Consider the following 14,521-nt stretch of genomic DNA (forward strand, 5'->3'; position numbering starts at 1 on the left):
CCTAGTTGTATGCCACCAAAGCTCTTTCCTCCACACCTGCCCCAAGTGACATGTCTGATGCTGCCCTAATCGGTGGCATTTGGGTCTGTCAAAATTGAGAGCTTCTCAGCACTTGGCAGGAAACACCGTCACGATCTATCCCACGGGAACCACCAAACAACCAGAAAACCACTGTCAAGGAAGGCTTGCACACACGGATGGTTCTCTGTCCTCACCCACAGCCCTCTCCCACCAGTGGGCCCAGGGTGTTGACTGCCCTGGGCAGTCATGTTGGAACAGCCCGCAGTCCCACTCTTACTGCTCAGGAGACTCTGCTGCCGGCGTGAGCGTCCCGAAACCTTCCCTGCTCACCTCTCTCCCCTGCCTCGTCCTTGGATGTGGCGATCATTTCTCCTTTTTGAGCCTCAGCCAAGTTCTGTTCCAGGCTCTGCTGTGATGTCCCAGCCTGTCCCCATCAGGCTCCATCGTGGGAAGAGTGAGGGCAAGCCTGATGCGGTGTCACTTCCCCGAGACACCCCCCCCCCGTCACGCCCAGATGAAGTGGCCACTCCCCACACCTCTGCACCCTGGCTGCAGCCCTCCTTAGTCAGCTGCCTATCATGGTCCCTGCGCAGACGCCTCTTTTCCCTTCAAGGGTCGGGTCTGGCGGGGCAGAGGCTGGACAGCAGGCTGCCTCCCCTCACTGCCTGGCTTTCAGACTGGATTCAGACACACTTACACTCCGGGGAATCGTGGGGACTAAATTCTCTCTCTGCCCTGCTGCCTTGGCTCTGAGATGTTGTCACCTTACAATCAGAAATCTGCACTCCCAACGGTAATGGAGCTTTATTTCAAGGGGAGGGAAAAAAGGGACGCTGACGATTTTAGAACGATGTTTTTCTTAACAAACTAAATTAAAAATGTTTTGCCTCGCTGCAGTCCGGCTGTGGTTTGTCACTCCGAGGGGGCAGTTTATACTTTATATTCGAACCGTCTAGCAAAATCCTCCTGGGGAAGACAAAAGCGGCTGCTGGCTACACGTATCCAAGATTTTGAGAGTCTCCAAGGCTGCCCTGCGGACCTCGGGGTCCGAGTCGAGCTGTAGCTCCTGGAGAGCTGAGAGTGAGCACAGACAGGAGAGAATCAGGAACCAGTGAAGCTGGGCCCCCAAGCTGGTAGAAGCTCCCCCAACCAGACCTCCTGTACAGTATGGGGCTCATGCGGGCTGCAGAAGGGGGACCCCTGTGTTTGCAGCCAGACGACAGCAGATGGAGCTGTGCCTGCACACATATCCCCCATCCGAGCCTTCGGCTGCTTCTCCACCAGGAACAGAAAGATCACCCACAGAACCTGGGCGCCCTGTGGATCTGTTGAAGGAGTCAGGGTGGAAACATTTTGTAAATATTTGTAATGGGGAGGCTGGCAGAAGGCACGAAAGGACTCCACACCCAACTTGTTGTCTTCCTGGAGAGCCCTCTGCAGGCTCATGCAGCCCTCTGTGCCCTGATTATACAAGGGAAGGGTCGCCTGGCTCTTCCCTGGGCAGATTCTCTAAGCTCCCCAAATGAGGTTAGTGCACTCAGTATGATTAAGTCTCCATTACTTACAATTCCTTAATGCTGGGAAGTCCAGTTTTCTCAGATGGTGTGCAGACATCTGCTTCATAATAATTCCTAAAACGAGAGCCAGCAAAATGCTCATCACACAAATACTGGGTCAGCAAGAGAGTCTGTTTTACCTTTTGAGATAACTGTTTAGCACTCCGCTGAAGATGCTTAATAGAGAAACAGGCAGGTGTGAAGCTACGTGGGAGAGGACACAGAGAAGGGGACTTCCACCAGAGTCTGTCCCCTACCCTGCTCCCTGGCTCAGGTCTGGCCCTCAATGCCCCTCCCACATCAGGAGACACGCTCACCCACCTGCCAGGTTGCAGGCAGCAATCCGGATCCTTGACAAGTTACTATTGATGTAGGTCATTGTTTCTAGTAAGAAGTTATAGAGCACGGCAGGCTTTTTCTGAGTCTGCAAAAGACGAGGGATGAACAGAACCAGGGAGGATGAGATAGATCATCTGCTCAGAGTGTGTTCCCATCTGTCTGATGTGCAAGGGTCTTCCCAGAGAAGGCAAGTGCCCACCCCAGCATCACACAGCAGACTAGCAGCTGGACGCCATAAGGACCTTCAGACCTCTGTTACATTCTGTCTGACCCAGAGAAAAGACGATATTGTCTACAAATGGAGCGGTTGTCCACTACCGTGGCCACTGGCCACATATGGTCCTGGGGCACTTGAAATGTGCCCAGTCTGAATTAAATATGAAGAGCTTCCTGCATTTTGATGACAGTAACTCAAAAGTGTAAAATATCACATTAATACTTTATACATTGACTACATGTTGAAATGACAATGGTTTGGATCCGCTGGGTTAAATAAAATCTATTATTCAATTTGGTTTCACCTCTTTCATTTTTCTTAACATAGCTACCAGAAAATGTATGGATATGTGGCTTGCATTCTGCCTCTGTTGGACGGTGCTGGTCTTGACGTTTCATATGTGTGAGGTGAGCACAGGCTCACAGGACAGAAGTCTGCGGCAGCTGCGACCCTAAGCCCCAAGCCCCAGGGCACCCAACCTCCAACAGACCCATGGCCCTCAGCTTCCTCACCAGGATGGAGCACAGCGTTGTCTGGAAAACAGTCATCCCATCAGCCTCACTGCTGTCCCTTTGGCCCGAGCTGCTTTCCAGGGCCTTCCAGCCCCAGAAGTGCACACACTGAAACATGGTGGCCATACAGGCCTGGAGAGACACCAGGCAGAGGATGGAGGAAGGGTGTCAGGCAAGGGGACTCCCATGGTCTGGGGGTGGGGCGGTGGATGACAGGGCTGACGTTCCACCGATAGGCCAGTGGGCAGCCCCGGAAAAGCCTCAGGAGGCCACAGAAGGGGACCTGGGACCAGATCCCTGCCACCCTATACAGTGTCTGGTGTGCATTTAGGGAAAAAGCCCTGGAGACAGATGCAGCCTCAGCAGCGCAGCCTGGGACCTGCCCCTCCAGGACACTGGGGTCAGGAGCCTGGCAGGGACCGGTAGCACCAGGATGAGCTTTCTCAGCCCCAGACCCTCTCTGAGCACTGCAACAACCAGGCCCCTGGCCTCTGGCCTCCAGCCTCCAGCGGGGATGGGCCACTGGAGACTGGGGGGCAGGGCGAGGCCGGGCTATCTATTCCCCAGGGACAGGAGTGGCAGCAGTGTGCCTGGGACCAGGCCACGTGGTCCTCCTGCTCCGGCCCTCTTGGCTGTTCCTTCCTTAAACCCTCCAGTCCCCTTCCTAAGTGTGCCTTCCCGGAAGCACGCCCCCCACAGGACTGTTGCTGCGACAACTTACAACAGTGTGAGCCAGTGATGGATTTGTGAGGAAAGCACCTCTGAGAGGTGACAGCAGGTGGCCTGCGTTATCAGGATCCCCGAGGTAGAGCAAGAGGCGGGAGTGATGCCCTCCCCGACCTACGGGTGCCACCACGCCACCCTGCCCTGCATGGACCCCCACAGGATTCTTGGGACCCCAGAACCGGAGGCCAAGGTGCTAGTTGAACATGAGCAGCTGGGTACACCGCAGCTCACTGGGAGACGGAAGAATGACCCCTCGGCTCAGCCCCCCCCCCTCCCCCCGAGTCCACACAGGAAGGTGAGGAGAGAGAAGACAGAGGTGAGGGTCAGGAGCCTGCAGGGGGTGAGGGTCAGCCATCAGATGGGCAGGAGCTGTGGGAGGAGCTTGAAGCAGCAGGGGAGCTGGGCCTCCATAGGGAGGAGAACCTCAGTGTGCAGGGCCAGGGCAGGCACCCCTCCCCTCACTGCCCCCAGTAGCCCCAGCTCCCGGCCTGCCCCACAGGGAGCCACTGAGGAGGGATTTAAGGTGAGTTTTAAGCTTGTGTTTTAAGGGTGTGAGTCATCACAGGATATCAAACTGTAGAATCCACTGGGAGAGAAGGCAGATGGGGCAGAGGATGCTGGCAGGCAGCCACCGGAGAAGAAAGCTACGCCATGTGCCCCTACTGAGTGGAGACACCTCCGTAAGCTAGTCTACGGGTCATCTGAACGGCCCCTCCCCAGCCTGGCATGAGGAAAGGGGTTGATGGAGAGAGGCAAGGGAGAGACCCCCTCGCACATTCTCCTTTGGGGGCCAGAGGTCCCCACACTTTGGGACACAGAGAGGAGGGTGTGTCTGACCTGGGCTGCATCTGAGCAGGGGTCCTGGCAGTGCAGCATGAGGGTGATCCAAGCTTTCTTCACTTCCTCCTTGAAGAAGTGCTTCTTGGAAATCCTGACCACCTTCGCCAGCTTCCCGAACAGGACGAAGGCTTTCAAACGCAACAGCTCGCTCTCCTATGGCCGAGATGCACAAGGGAGTCCTCAAATTCGGGAAGCAAGAAGCCCAGCAAAGCCCCAGCTGCTCTCTGTGGACCCTTCCAGTCACCTTGGCCCCTGCAAAGGCTTCTGAGACATTCCACCAGGATGGAGGCTCACCTGCAGGGCTCTTGGGACCGGGTGCCATTCTGGGGCCTGTGACCTAGTCTTGCCCAGAGGAGGGCTGTGTCAGATGTGAGGGCACACCGCCACCCAGCAGGGGCCCAAAGAACATCTGTAGGCTGTAAGGAATTCTGGGGAGAAGCTCACACCCTAACAGGAGGAGAGGGGTCCCATGAGTCCTAGAGCAAGGGTTTCTGGTGTCTTTCACAAGATCCCACCATCAGCTAATGGATGCGTGGGCACAGGCAGACCTGTAGCCCCTTCTGTCCCACAGGAGAAGAAGGGTTCAGATGTTGGCTGAGGAGGCATTTGGGGAACACCGCCCCCCATACCCGGAAAGCCAGGGGCTAGCTAGGTGATCGTCTAGACTCACGTTGTCAAAGAAGGCCCTGCACTGCTCGCAGATGATGCTGAATGAGGACCCCAGGTCCCCCTCTCGGAGCTCAGCCAGGATCTTGGCCAGGGCCTCCATGCCCTCGGAGGCCACACTGGAGTTCACGGGCTCCCGCAAGGAGTCCAGACATTTCTCCAGCAAAAGCTTCCGGTACTGCCTCACCTGGGGGAAGGGGGGATGGCGAGGAGCTTCAGTCCCCGCCTGGTCTGCCAACACCGGACCCTCAGCCCACCAGGCCCTGCACACCGGGCCCCTGGGCTCAGGGTCAGGAGCAGCACCTTCTTGGGGGCACCAAGGGCCATGTTGCCGAGGGCACGCAGCGAGAGCACCCTCAGAGCCTCGTCCTCCTGGTCCGCGCCCTTCTCTAGCGTTAACACTGTGGGTTTCAACAGCTTCTCCTGGTACAGAACCGGGTCACTCATGAACTAGAAAAGAGAACTTTGTGACCGCTGTGCCCCTTGTGGGCTCCTTTCTCAGCCACAAGACAGGACGTGGGACTAGATCCAATGCACAGAGCAGTGTCTGTGAATAGGAGAGGACCTGGAGCCCCAGCTGCCTAGGACCAAACCCGGCTCCTGCCTGCCAGTGGAGGCCCCTGGCCAGTCTCTTAGAACCCCTCTGAGCTCAGCCTCCCCACCCGCGAGAAGGGGCTGACACCAGAGCCTGCCTCACAGGGCTGTGGCGAGGCTCCTTAAGGAAATATGTGGGGAAAGCCTCAGAAGGGTGACCTATAGGAATACGTTTGCTCGGTTGACCTGACAGAGCAGCTCTCACAAGCCGGAGCCCGGGCCCCTGGGTCCCAGCAGCAGCACAAACTTCATTCGTCGGGGACCCAGAAAGTCACAGCCAGCCCAGCACTCAAGGTGTCAGGACCTTGGGCCAAGAGGGATGTCTCTGGCACGCGTGTGTGTGTGTGTGTGTGTGTGTGTGTGTGTGCATGTGCACAAGTATGCACATGTTAAATAAACCTAAAGGAAACTAAACACCAAATTGGTGGCCCCAAAATGGCCCCCTTTACAGAAAATGTTTGCCGACCCCATACCAGGAGGATGTTGGCTCCTAAGCCCTATTGGGAATCATGCAGCCAACACAAGTTTTCCTGAAAGTTTTCTGGCCAATTCCCTCAGGACGCTATAAGAGCCTCAGTTGCTCGGGAGGGCCGCTGGGGCCCAGGGGCCGTCACCCCCGTCCCTGGCTTTCCTGCCTGGCAAAACCTCGTCAAGTCCTTCCTATAAGATCTTCCCCAGCACCATCGACCCCAGCAAGAGCCAAGGTGCCCTCCTCTGGACCCCTGGGTGATGCCGGCACTCAGCACAGCACACCTCTCTTCGCTGTGCACCCCAGGTCTCGGGACCCCTTTCCCCACAGTGCACACACCCTGACTTACCCATGTCCCTGGTGGGGGTTGGACAGCCGCCTGCCCCTTGTCTCAGATGCCCCTCAGAGCCTGGGCTCCTTTCCCTGAGAGGAGCCAGGGTAGGGAGTTGGGGGAAGCAGCAGCCCGCCCCAGCTCGCCCGGCCCTCCATGCCCCGAGCCTCACCTCCACACAGACCGCCGTGCTGCTGACGCGACAGCTGAGGACATCCGAGTCCATGCCTCTGAGCACCAGCTCCGCCAGCCGCTGCCTATACCCCTCCACGCTCCGCAGGCACCCCCTGCAGGGGGAATGCAGCCAAGGGGCGGGGAGGTCCTCTCAGTCGCTGCCCTGCACAGCTGTTCTGGGGGTGCACACCCAGGGACACATTCTTTAACCTCTCCGAGCCTCCCCTCCTCACCAGGGGAGGTTTGGTCAGGATGTCGCTAGAGTACCAACTTTTCATGATTTTTTTTATACAAAGGGACCAGAATGAGGGCCACTCAGGAGTGACCAAGTCCCAGGAAGTAGCTCACTCTGGCCCAGCTTGGAAGCCTGGTATGGCCTTGAGGGAGCTCTACCCTGCCTCTGACCTCACGTCTCCTGTTTTGGAGCAAAGATTCCTTCGCCCTACTTGCTGTCACCCCAGAGTCTGGAACATGGGTCAATTTGGCAATCCCTCAGAAGCCAGCACTGCACTGTAATCTAGACCTTCTAGCAAGAAGGCAGTGGCCCTGTGAGTCCTGCGGCCCAGGCCTGGGAGGAGGGGTGCCCACCTGGCCAGCAGGCCCACGCCTTGCAGGAACGTGGAGCTGCTCTGCAGGAGGGCCCACACACCCTGCTCCTCCAGGCTGTGAACCAGCTGCTCACTGCTGAGTCTTCTGAACAACAGCTGCATGCACTTGATCGTGATCCTGGAAGAAGGTGGGACGCTAGCCTGATGAAGCTGCCCCGTGGAGGGCAAACACTGCACCCAGGTCAGAGGAATGGGGGTTCCCGCGCCTATTGGGCCCAGCTCAAGGAGCTAAGGGCAATCACGTGAGAGAGTGGGTCTGTAAACAATGAAAACCACACTGTGTTGGGCTGATGGGAGGGAGGGTTGTAAGATCTGTTTCCAGAAACTTCTCTCCACCAGGAGAAGACCACAAAGCCTCTTGGTAGAGGTGACTCTTGGGATCCTTGACTTCACAGAGGCAGCGTCCAGCTCAGGCCCACTGCCCTGCACCCCCCTCCCGCTCCCCCCGAGAGCACCTGTGCAGGTTGATCTCTTCAGGCAACGTCCCTGTGTGGACCAGTCTCCACGTCTTCAGGACAGGTGATGCAGCCTCTGGCCCCTGGTTGCTGCTGAGCTGCAGCAGGAGGGTGTAGACAAGGTCTGGGAAGAGATCCAAGAGCTTGTCGTCCATGTCCGTCTTCTGGATTAGGAGGTGGATGGCGCACAGGGTCTGTAGGGAGGTCGAGGTGTCAGGGCTCCTCCTCGGAGCCCCGGAAGGGCCCTGGGGTCTGCCCCTGTGACTCACCATCAGCGGATCCACTGCAGCCAGGCGCCAGATGTCCGCCTTGGACGTGGGGTTGGCCCTGGGGGTGAACCTCACCTGCAGCCGGCCCATCAGCCCATGGAGCATCGTCCTGGAGAAGGGCACATTCTCGGCCACAGCCAGCCACACCTCTGTCAGGTGGCTAACCAAAGACAGGAGAGAAGGACTGTGGGACCCCGCCTTGGGTCCTGGCAGGTTAAGAGCCTTTGGCCCCCCAGGCAGCCCTCTGCATAGGGGTTAGACTCTGGTGCCTGGACCTCAGGGAGGCGGAGGGCATGGCCCAGGTCTGTGACTCCACGCTCACTTCCCTTCCTCTGCCCCGGCACCCTCGGACCCTGTGGCCCCACTGCCGGGTGACCTCAGAGGTCCCCACCCGGCCTCCTATGTGATGCCTTCATATATATACATCCAGCAACAGCTGCCAACTACCCAGTTCATCCCACTGGTCCTAAGCAGCCCCTCCCCCTCCCAACACACCCTTGAGGAAGGTGTTTTCAGCTCTGTGGCCCACAGAAGAGGAAGGGGGGCCTGTAGCGGTTAGGGGCCAGAGGGCAGTTTGAAGTGGCACCCCCATCCCCAAGCCCAGGCCTGTGGCTCTGCTGAGAAGGGACAGTCTGTGGGACAATGACCTCATGAGCCCCATGTGCATAGGTACAGGGGAGTGGGAGGCTGGGAGGTCTGAAGGGCCAAAGACCCAAGTCCACTGAGATCAAATCGAGCAAGGACAGGTGTGTCCAGCCTCTGCGAATCCACAAAACCAAATGCACAAGGGCAGGGAGTAGAGTTTTTTCGGGGGGACATGCGGGGGGCACCTGCTGGCAGGAACCAAATGGAAGGTGGGCCCATGAGGTCACCAGCAACCACTTCTCATAAAGAAGCCATCAGGGTGTAAGGAAACAAAAAAGCAGGACCTCAGCCTGCAACAGCAAGAAACAACCACGGGAGCCTGGGGAAGCCAAGTCCCCAGGTCCACCGTCCCCAGGGCCCTGGCCATGGACCCCCAGCCACAGATGCTGTCAGGTGAGGACAGGGCTTGCTCTGAGCCCCCAAGCTCAGGTCAATGTGTTACACAGTGGGAGCTAACCAATGCAGTGACAGCCAGCGCCACCCCGCCACCAAGACCACCAGCCTGACGGAGGCCACGCAGCATTCTGTCCCCCACCCCAGCGCCGCTCTGAAAGCCACTAACCCCCCCACATCAAGCAGTCCACACTGTCCTCCCTTCTGATGAGAAAGCAGAGCCAGGCCTGCATTTCACATGGGGCAGCCCTTGAGGTTCCTGACGTGCGGCCTCTCTGCTTGTGTCCCAGCACAATGAGTGAGGTCTGCCGCCTCTCCCTCCCCCAACAGTCTCAAGGCTCTTCCTTTGCTCTGCAGCCTCAGCTGACCTGGGGACAGCTGCCCACCCCTCTCTGTGCCCTCCCTACGGAGTCCTGGCCCCATCCCAAACACACTCCCCCAGGCCGGTGAGGTCCCACGGACTGCCTGTGTGACACGGTGACAGAGACCCAGAAACTCATCAGTCTGCAGATCACCCCAAGAAGCGGGGGCTGGGGTGGGGTGCTTTAACAGGAGGCCACCTAAGGGGCACCTGGACTTCCCCTCTCAGGGCCGCATGTGGAAGGGAAGAGGGACAGAGTGGAGCTCATCCAGAGGCCTGCTCAGGTCTTGGTGATCACGTTCTCGGTGTATCCTGAGGAAGCCCAGACTTGGGAGGGGGCCCAGAGATTTGACCTCTGCAGGGAATGGAAGGGCTGCTGTGGGTAGAGTCCTAAGGGGATGGCCAGGACATGTGAGAAGCCACAGGATCTGACTCCAGCTCCAGAGAAGGGAAATGTGACACTGGGGCTGCCGGTCCATGGTTCCCCGAGGCCGTACATCCCCAACAGGAGCTGCAGGGAGGGGGTCGGGCCCAGCCCCAGTTTGTTCCCGGCGCTGCTCGAGGGCCCCGTCCTCCGGGACATATCCGTGGTGGTGAGGTGGGCCTGGTCTGGGGTGCAAAGGGGAATGTGGCTCCCTGGACAGGGCACCCACCTCTCCATAGGCAGGGGTTGTCTCAGGAGCGCCGTGAGGACGGTCTCCTGGTGGTAGTGTGCCAGCAGGAGGGTGCCCTCGATGAGGGGGCGCCGCACCTCCAGGTGATCCACCACGGGCAGCTGGACCAAGACGGCACCCAGGATCTCGGCCACCTGGGGAGGGGCGGGCATCACCGGCACAGCCTAGATGCCCATGGCCCGCTGCCCTCGCACACCCGCTGCCTGCACACCCCATCCCCAGCGCATCCTTTGGTCTGTTCCTAGATTTGATCAGGTTTTCTGTATGGAAGGAAGTACGCTCCAAGAAAATGGCCACGGGCCTCTAGTCCACTGTCCACTTACTAACGGGGCCACCTCCCTCGTGTCTTTCTCCTTTTGGAACTCCACTTCCTCCTCCAAACAACCAAGGGTTTAGGAAGCCCTTCTCAGCAAGTGTGCTGAGCCCTTGCTTGTCCCTCTAGCCTGGGTATACTGGACAGCACCACACCCTAAGTGGCCCAGCCACGGCTCTGCCACCTTGTCCTCCAGCTCCTTGGCCCGCATCTGGAGGAAGGTGCCTATCCAGGTGACGGAGGCCTTATCGTGCTGTAGGTCCATGGCCCCGATGTTCTCACAGAGCTTCTGGATGAGTGAGACCACCTCATCGCAGTTAAATTGCATGCAAGCCACCTAGGACCAGAGCAGACCACAGCTGGGATCCAGCTCTTTGCCCCAGCCCGTCACCACTGACAACCACCGTTCTTCTACCTCACACCACAGCCCTGCCCAAGGCCTCCACTGTCTCTCAGACCACTGCAGGGGCTTCCTCCCCGCATCCTTGCCCAGCATCTCACACCAGCCCAATCGCCAACCTTCTCAGGACGTCACTCCTCTACCTCAAAAGACTCAGAGCTCAGCTTGGCTTTCCAAGGCTTCTGGCATGTGCCCCCAAACTCTCCTACTCCTCTCTCCCCTGGCACCGCCCACCCCACTGAACCCTGCTCAGGAAGCTCCCCCAAAACGTTCCCCATCCTGTCTCTACTGCCCTGCAGCCCTCACTCGAAGTGCACTCTGAGCCAATCACCCTGAAGCATCCTCCCACAGCCCATAAGCCCCCTGCTTCAGAAAGCTGTCTCTGCCCCGCCCCCATCCCCAAGGCAGAAGTCACTCAGCTCCTCTGCCGAGTTTGTGGGGCTCTGGGCATTCAGCCCTTAGTGTGCCGGTGTGTGGTATTTGTGCAAGGCTCTGTGTTTAATTCCCTTTGGGCCCCTCCTCCCCCAGTGGTAGGCGGGGCCTATTAAGTACCTACTACATGCCAGGCACCATGGTAGGGATCTTTCATATTGTAGGTCCTTTAGGTATAGAGGGCATGAGTTGGACCAAAATCCACGGGGACTGTAACCTCCAGAGAAAGAGGAAGGCTGCCTGGCCAGAATGAGCAAAGTCCCATGCCCCAGAGATGGTCCGGGCGCCAGAGTGCAGCCCAGGAGCCGACCCCTCCTTCCCAGCTCATCACCTTGGCAATCCTAGAAGACGCACTGAAAATCTTCTCCACATCCAAGCTCTGGAGATCCTCCTTACATTTTGCAAGCTCCAGCTCCTTGGAAGGGCCCCATGAGGAGCAGGTCTGGCTTGCTGTTGGGAATATAATTTTAGACACTAGATTTAGACATTAGATCTAAAATATAATTTTAGATTAGAAGGACAAAGGGCCCATCCACAGGCCACATCGGGGTGGCCTCCTGGCCTGGCCCACAGGGCTACCTGGCTCTGCAGGCCTGAACCACACTTCAGTTTTTGGACATTCCATCCCTTCTTGTCTTTGCTCTCATTGTCCTTTCCCTCCAAACCACCTCTACACACAGCTCAGATGCCTGCTTTTCAGGAAGCCACCAGCCACCAAGCCAGAGGCGAGGTCTCCCGCTTTGAAGGTTACCATCCTGCATTCGCCTCTCAGTTCATCTCTGGCCACTTCTGTGTCCTTGGCATCTGTGAGCTGATCTTTTCCCAGTGAGGTCCCTTAGTACACAGGACATGCCCTCAGTGAGCTGTGCCAAACCAGTGAGCCTCTCCTTCTAGAAACTTCCATGGTTTCTGAGCGAGCTCTGCACCCTCTCCACCATCTCTACTGATCACCCTTGTTTGTTTACACAGAGAGGCCATGCTCCCCCCCCAGGATAGTCCCACGGCTGACACCCCTGCTGTCAGACCTCCCCCTCAACCTCAATGTCCTGATTTCTCACCCTCCCCATACCATGAAGGTCCAGCAGGCTGGCCAGGACACTCATGGAGGCCATGCGGGTTCTTCTGTGGGAGTCACAGGTACAAGGGGCGATGAGTCCAACCAGCGTGCCAAACTGCCCCAGCTTCAGGGGGATCTGAGGGACAGGAGACTTCAAGGCTCACATCCTGTGTCCACTCACACACACACCTGGTGCTGCCCAGGGGCAGCGTCACTGGAAGCCAGAGAGAGTGAACCCTGCTGGAAAACACCCCAGTGGGGCCCCTAGAGACTCAGCAGGCAGGACAGGACTGGAAGAGTCTGGATCAGGACTTGGCCCTCTCGCTGCAGGCCCAGGTTCCGTATCAGCACACCTGCCCTGTTCCTGTAACTGAGCCCTGGGTTCAAATCTGGCCTCCCCAGCTCACTAGCTCTGTTACCCAGCAGGGTTCTGAGTCTCACACCCTCATGCTCCTCATCTGTAAAGGGGAGAAAATCACAGTGCTTCCTCTTCCAGGAGATGTGGAGAATCATTCCGGAGAATCCAGACGATGCCTTCAGCACAGTGTTTGGCCCCAAACCTAGCATGAGTCTAGGGCCTGGCCTCTCTTTGTGGGGCTCAGACCTCCACCTGAATGCTGCCTCCAGACCACCAGGGGTGCACCTCATCTTGTTCTCACCATGCACCAGTCCCCTGACCTGAGGCCGTCCCCAGACCCCAGACCCCATGCCCCAGGGACCCCATCCTCCCCATGCCATCACTGAAAGCCAAGTCATCAAAGAGCATGAGGCCAACAAAGGAACCAAGAGATGTCTCATTGAGCCAGGTCAGAGAGTTAATCAACAAAAACACCTCATTGCTTTTCCAAGTTTCGTAGAACTTATAATTTCATAGTAGTTTACTGAGTAAATAGTCACTTTTGTAACCAATGGGATATTCATAAGTGTGTGTTCTTCTTCTTAAACAGGGCCCTCACTGCTGAATGAGCCTCAGGCCCCACTAGACTTGGATCCATGCTGAGCCACGGCCCGTCCCTCTCTTGCAGCCTGGAGCTCAGGGCTAGTTCCTCATGGGGCCTCCTCTGTCATTCCCAAACAAGAGAGCCTCTTTCCAAGGGACTCTTCAGGGAACAGAATTTGATTTCAGAAGTGTTCCCTCTTCTCATAAATAGAGACAGAAACTTTTTTGTGGGTGCCAGAGCCACAGGCTAGGGGCTCAGGGGCTCAGGGACTCACACAGACACCGATGCTTTGCACGTAGATCTGCATGAGATGAAGATGGAGGTTCATGGCCTTCTCCCGCTCCCCTTCTTTCTCTGACAAGATCCACTTTTCCAGAAGCTATGAGTAAGAGCCCAGAACACAGAATGGACAATTAAAACCCCAAGGCCAGTCTTTCCTGGCCAACTATTGGTTGCCTGATCTCTCCACTCAAAGTCTGACTTTGAGGGGTGTTGGGTGGCTCTGGACACTTCTGGTTCTCATTCCAGGAACCCTCATGAGGGACATGAAGCTGTGGGCAGAAAGGGTATCCCCACTATCCTCACCAAGATGGCGCCTGGCTGCTGTCTTTGGCCCTACTCCAAATGTTTGCCTGCAGGTCAAAGTCCAAGAGCATAGCCTGCCTTGCACTCCAGGGCCTAGATGTTCTTGTGCATAGTAACTGAGCTTAACAACACATGAAGCAAAACTACTACAACTGAAGAAAAAAGAAACAAATCCACAGCAAGAGTCAGAGATTTCAGTACCTCTTTTTTAGAAACTCACGGAAGAAGAAGACAGAAAATCAGGAAAGACAGGAAAAATTTGAACAGCGCTACCAACCAACTTGGCCTGATACTTATGAACACTCCATCCAACACAGTACACACATGCACACAAGAACACTCTCCAAGATAGACCATACTGTGCAAACAACTAAGTCTGGGTTGATTTAAAAGGATTCAGATTATACAAAGTGTGTCCTCAGACCACACTGGCTTTAAGTTGAGAATCAAAAACAGGAAGACCTCTGGAAAATCTTCAACCATTGGGAAGTTCTAAACCCATGGGTTAAAGAAGAAATCAGAAGAGAAAGTAAAATGTACTTTGAATGGAAACAAAAGGAGAATACAATATATGAATATTTGTAGGATACAGCAGCAAAAAACAATCAGTAAACTCATACTCTCTGCTCCTGATCACAAGACTTATTGTAATGTTACAGTATTCAAGATGGGATGACACTGGTGCAAAGATAGACAAATACATCAATGAAACAGAAGAAATGACAGCAATAGACCCACAAGGACATGGTCAGTTGCTTTTTGACAAAGACTCAAGGACAATTCAATGAAGAAAAGTCTTTCCAACAAATAGTACTGGTACAACGGGTTGTCTGTACATAAGCAAACAAAGAAACAAACTTTGATCCATACCTCACAACACATACAAAACTGAACTCAAAATATATCCTAGACTTTCTTGTTAAACCTGAAACTACAATCTCTT

General features: G+C 56.2%; 1 protein-coding gene across 3 annotated transcripts in view; it reads right to left on the minus strand.

The window, feature by feature from the left end:
• Positions 1-810: 810 nt before the first annotated feature.
• Positions 811-14,521, minus strand: part of MROH2A (maestro heat like repeat family member 2A) — a 43,822-nt gene continuing 30,111 nt past the window's right edge. For all 3 annotated transcript variants that reach the window (XM_059167657.1, XM_059167656.1, XM_059167655.1), the window contains 16 exons: positions 13,268-13,372; positions 12,065-12,188; positions 11,327-11,445; positions 10,348-10,500; positions 9,830-9,984; positions 7,778-7,937; positions 7,509-7,702; positions 7,034-7,171; positions 6,444-6,558; positions 5,181-5,327; positions 4,882-5,064; positions 4,209-4,364; positions 2,646-2,777; positions 1,899-2,001; positions 1,587-1,652; positions 811-1,095 (listed from right to left, as the gene is read on the minus strand). In XM_059167657.1, the coding sequence (XP_059023640.1) occupies positions 974-1,095; positions 1,587-1,652; positions 1,899-2,001; positions 2,646-2,777; positions 4,209-4,364; positions 4,882-5,064; positions 5,181-5,327; positions 6,444-6,558; positions 7,034-7,171; positions 7,509-7,702; positions 7,778-7,937; positions 9,830-9,984; positions 10,348-10,500; positions 11,327-11,445; positions 12,065-12,188; positions 13,268-13,372 (2,172 nt within the window). In that variant the 3' untranslated portion in view covers positions 811-973. The remainder of the gene's footprint in view (positions 1,096-1,586; positions 1,653-1,898; positions 2,002-2,645; positions 2,778-4,208; positions 4,365-4,881; positions 5,065-5,180; positions 5,328-6,443; positions 6,559-7,033; positions 7,172-7,508; positions 7,703-7,777; positions 7,938-9,829; positions 9,985-10,347; positions 10,501-11,326; positions 11,446-12,064; positions 12,189-13,267; positions 13,373-14,521) is intronic.

Source organism: Mustela lutreola, chromosome 3 (genome assembly GCF_030435805.1).
Source record: "Mustela lutreola isolate mMusLut2 chromosome 3, mMusLut2.pri, whole genome shotgun sequence".
Lineage (NCBI taxonomy): Eukaryota > Metazoa > Chordata > Mammalia > Carnivora > Mustelidae > Mustela > Mustela lutreola.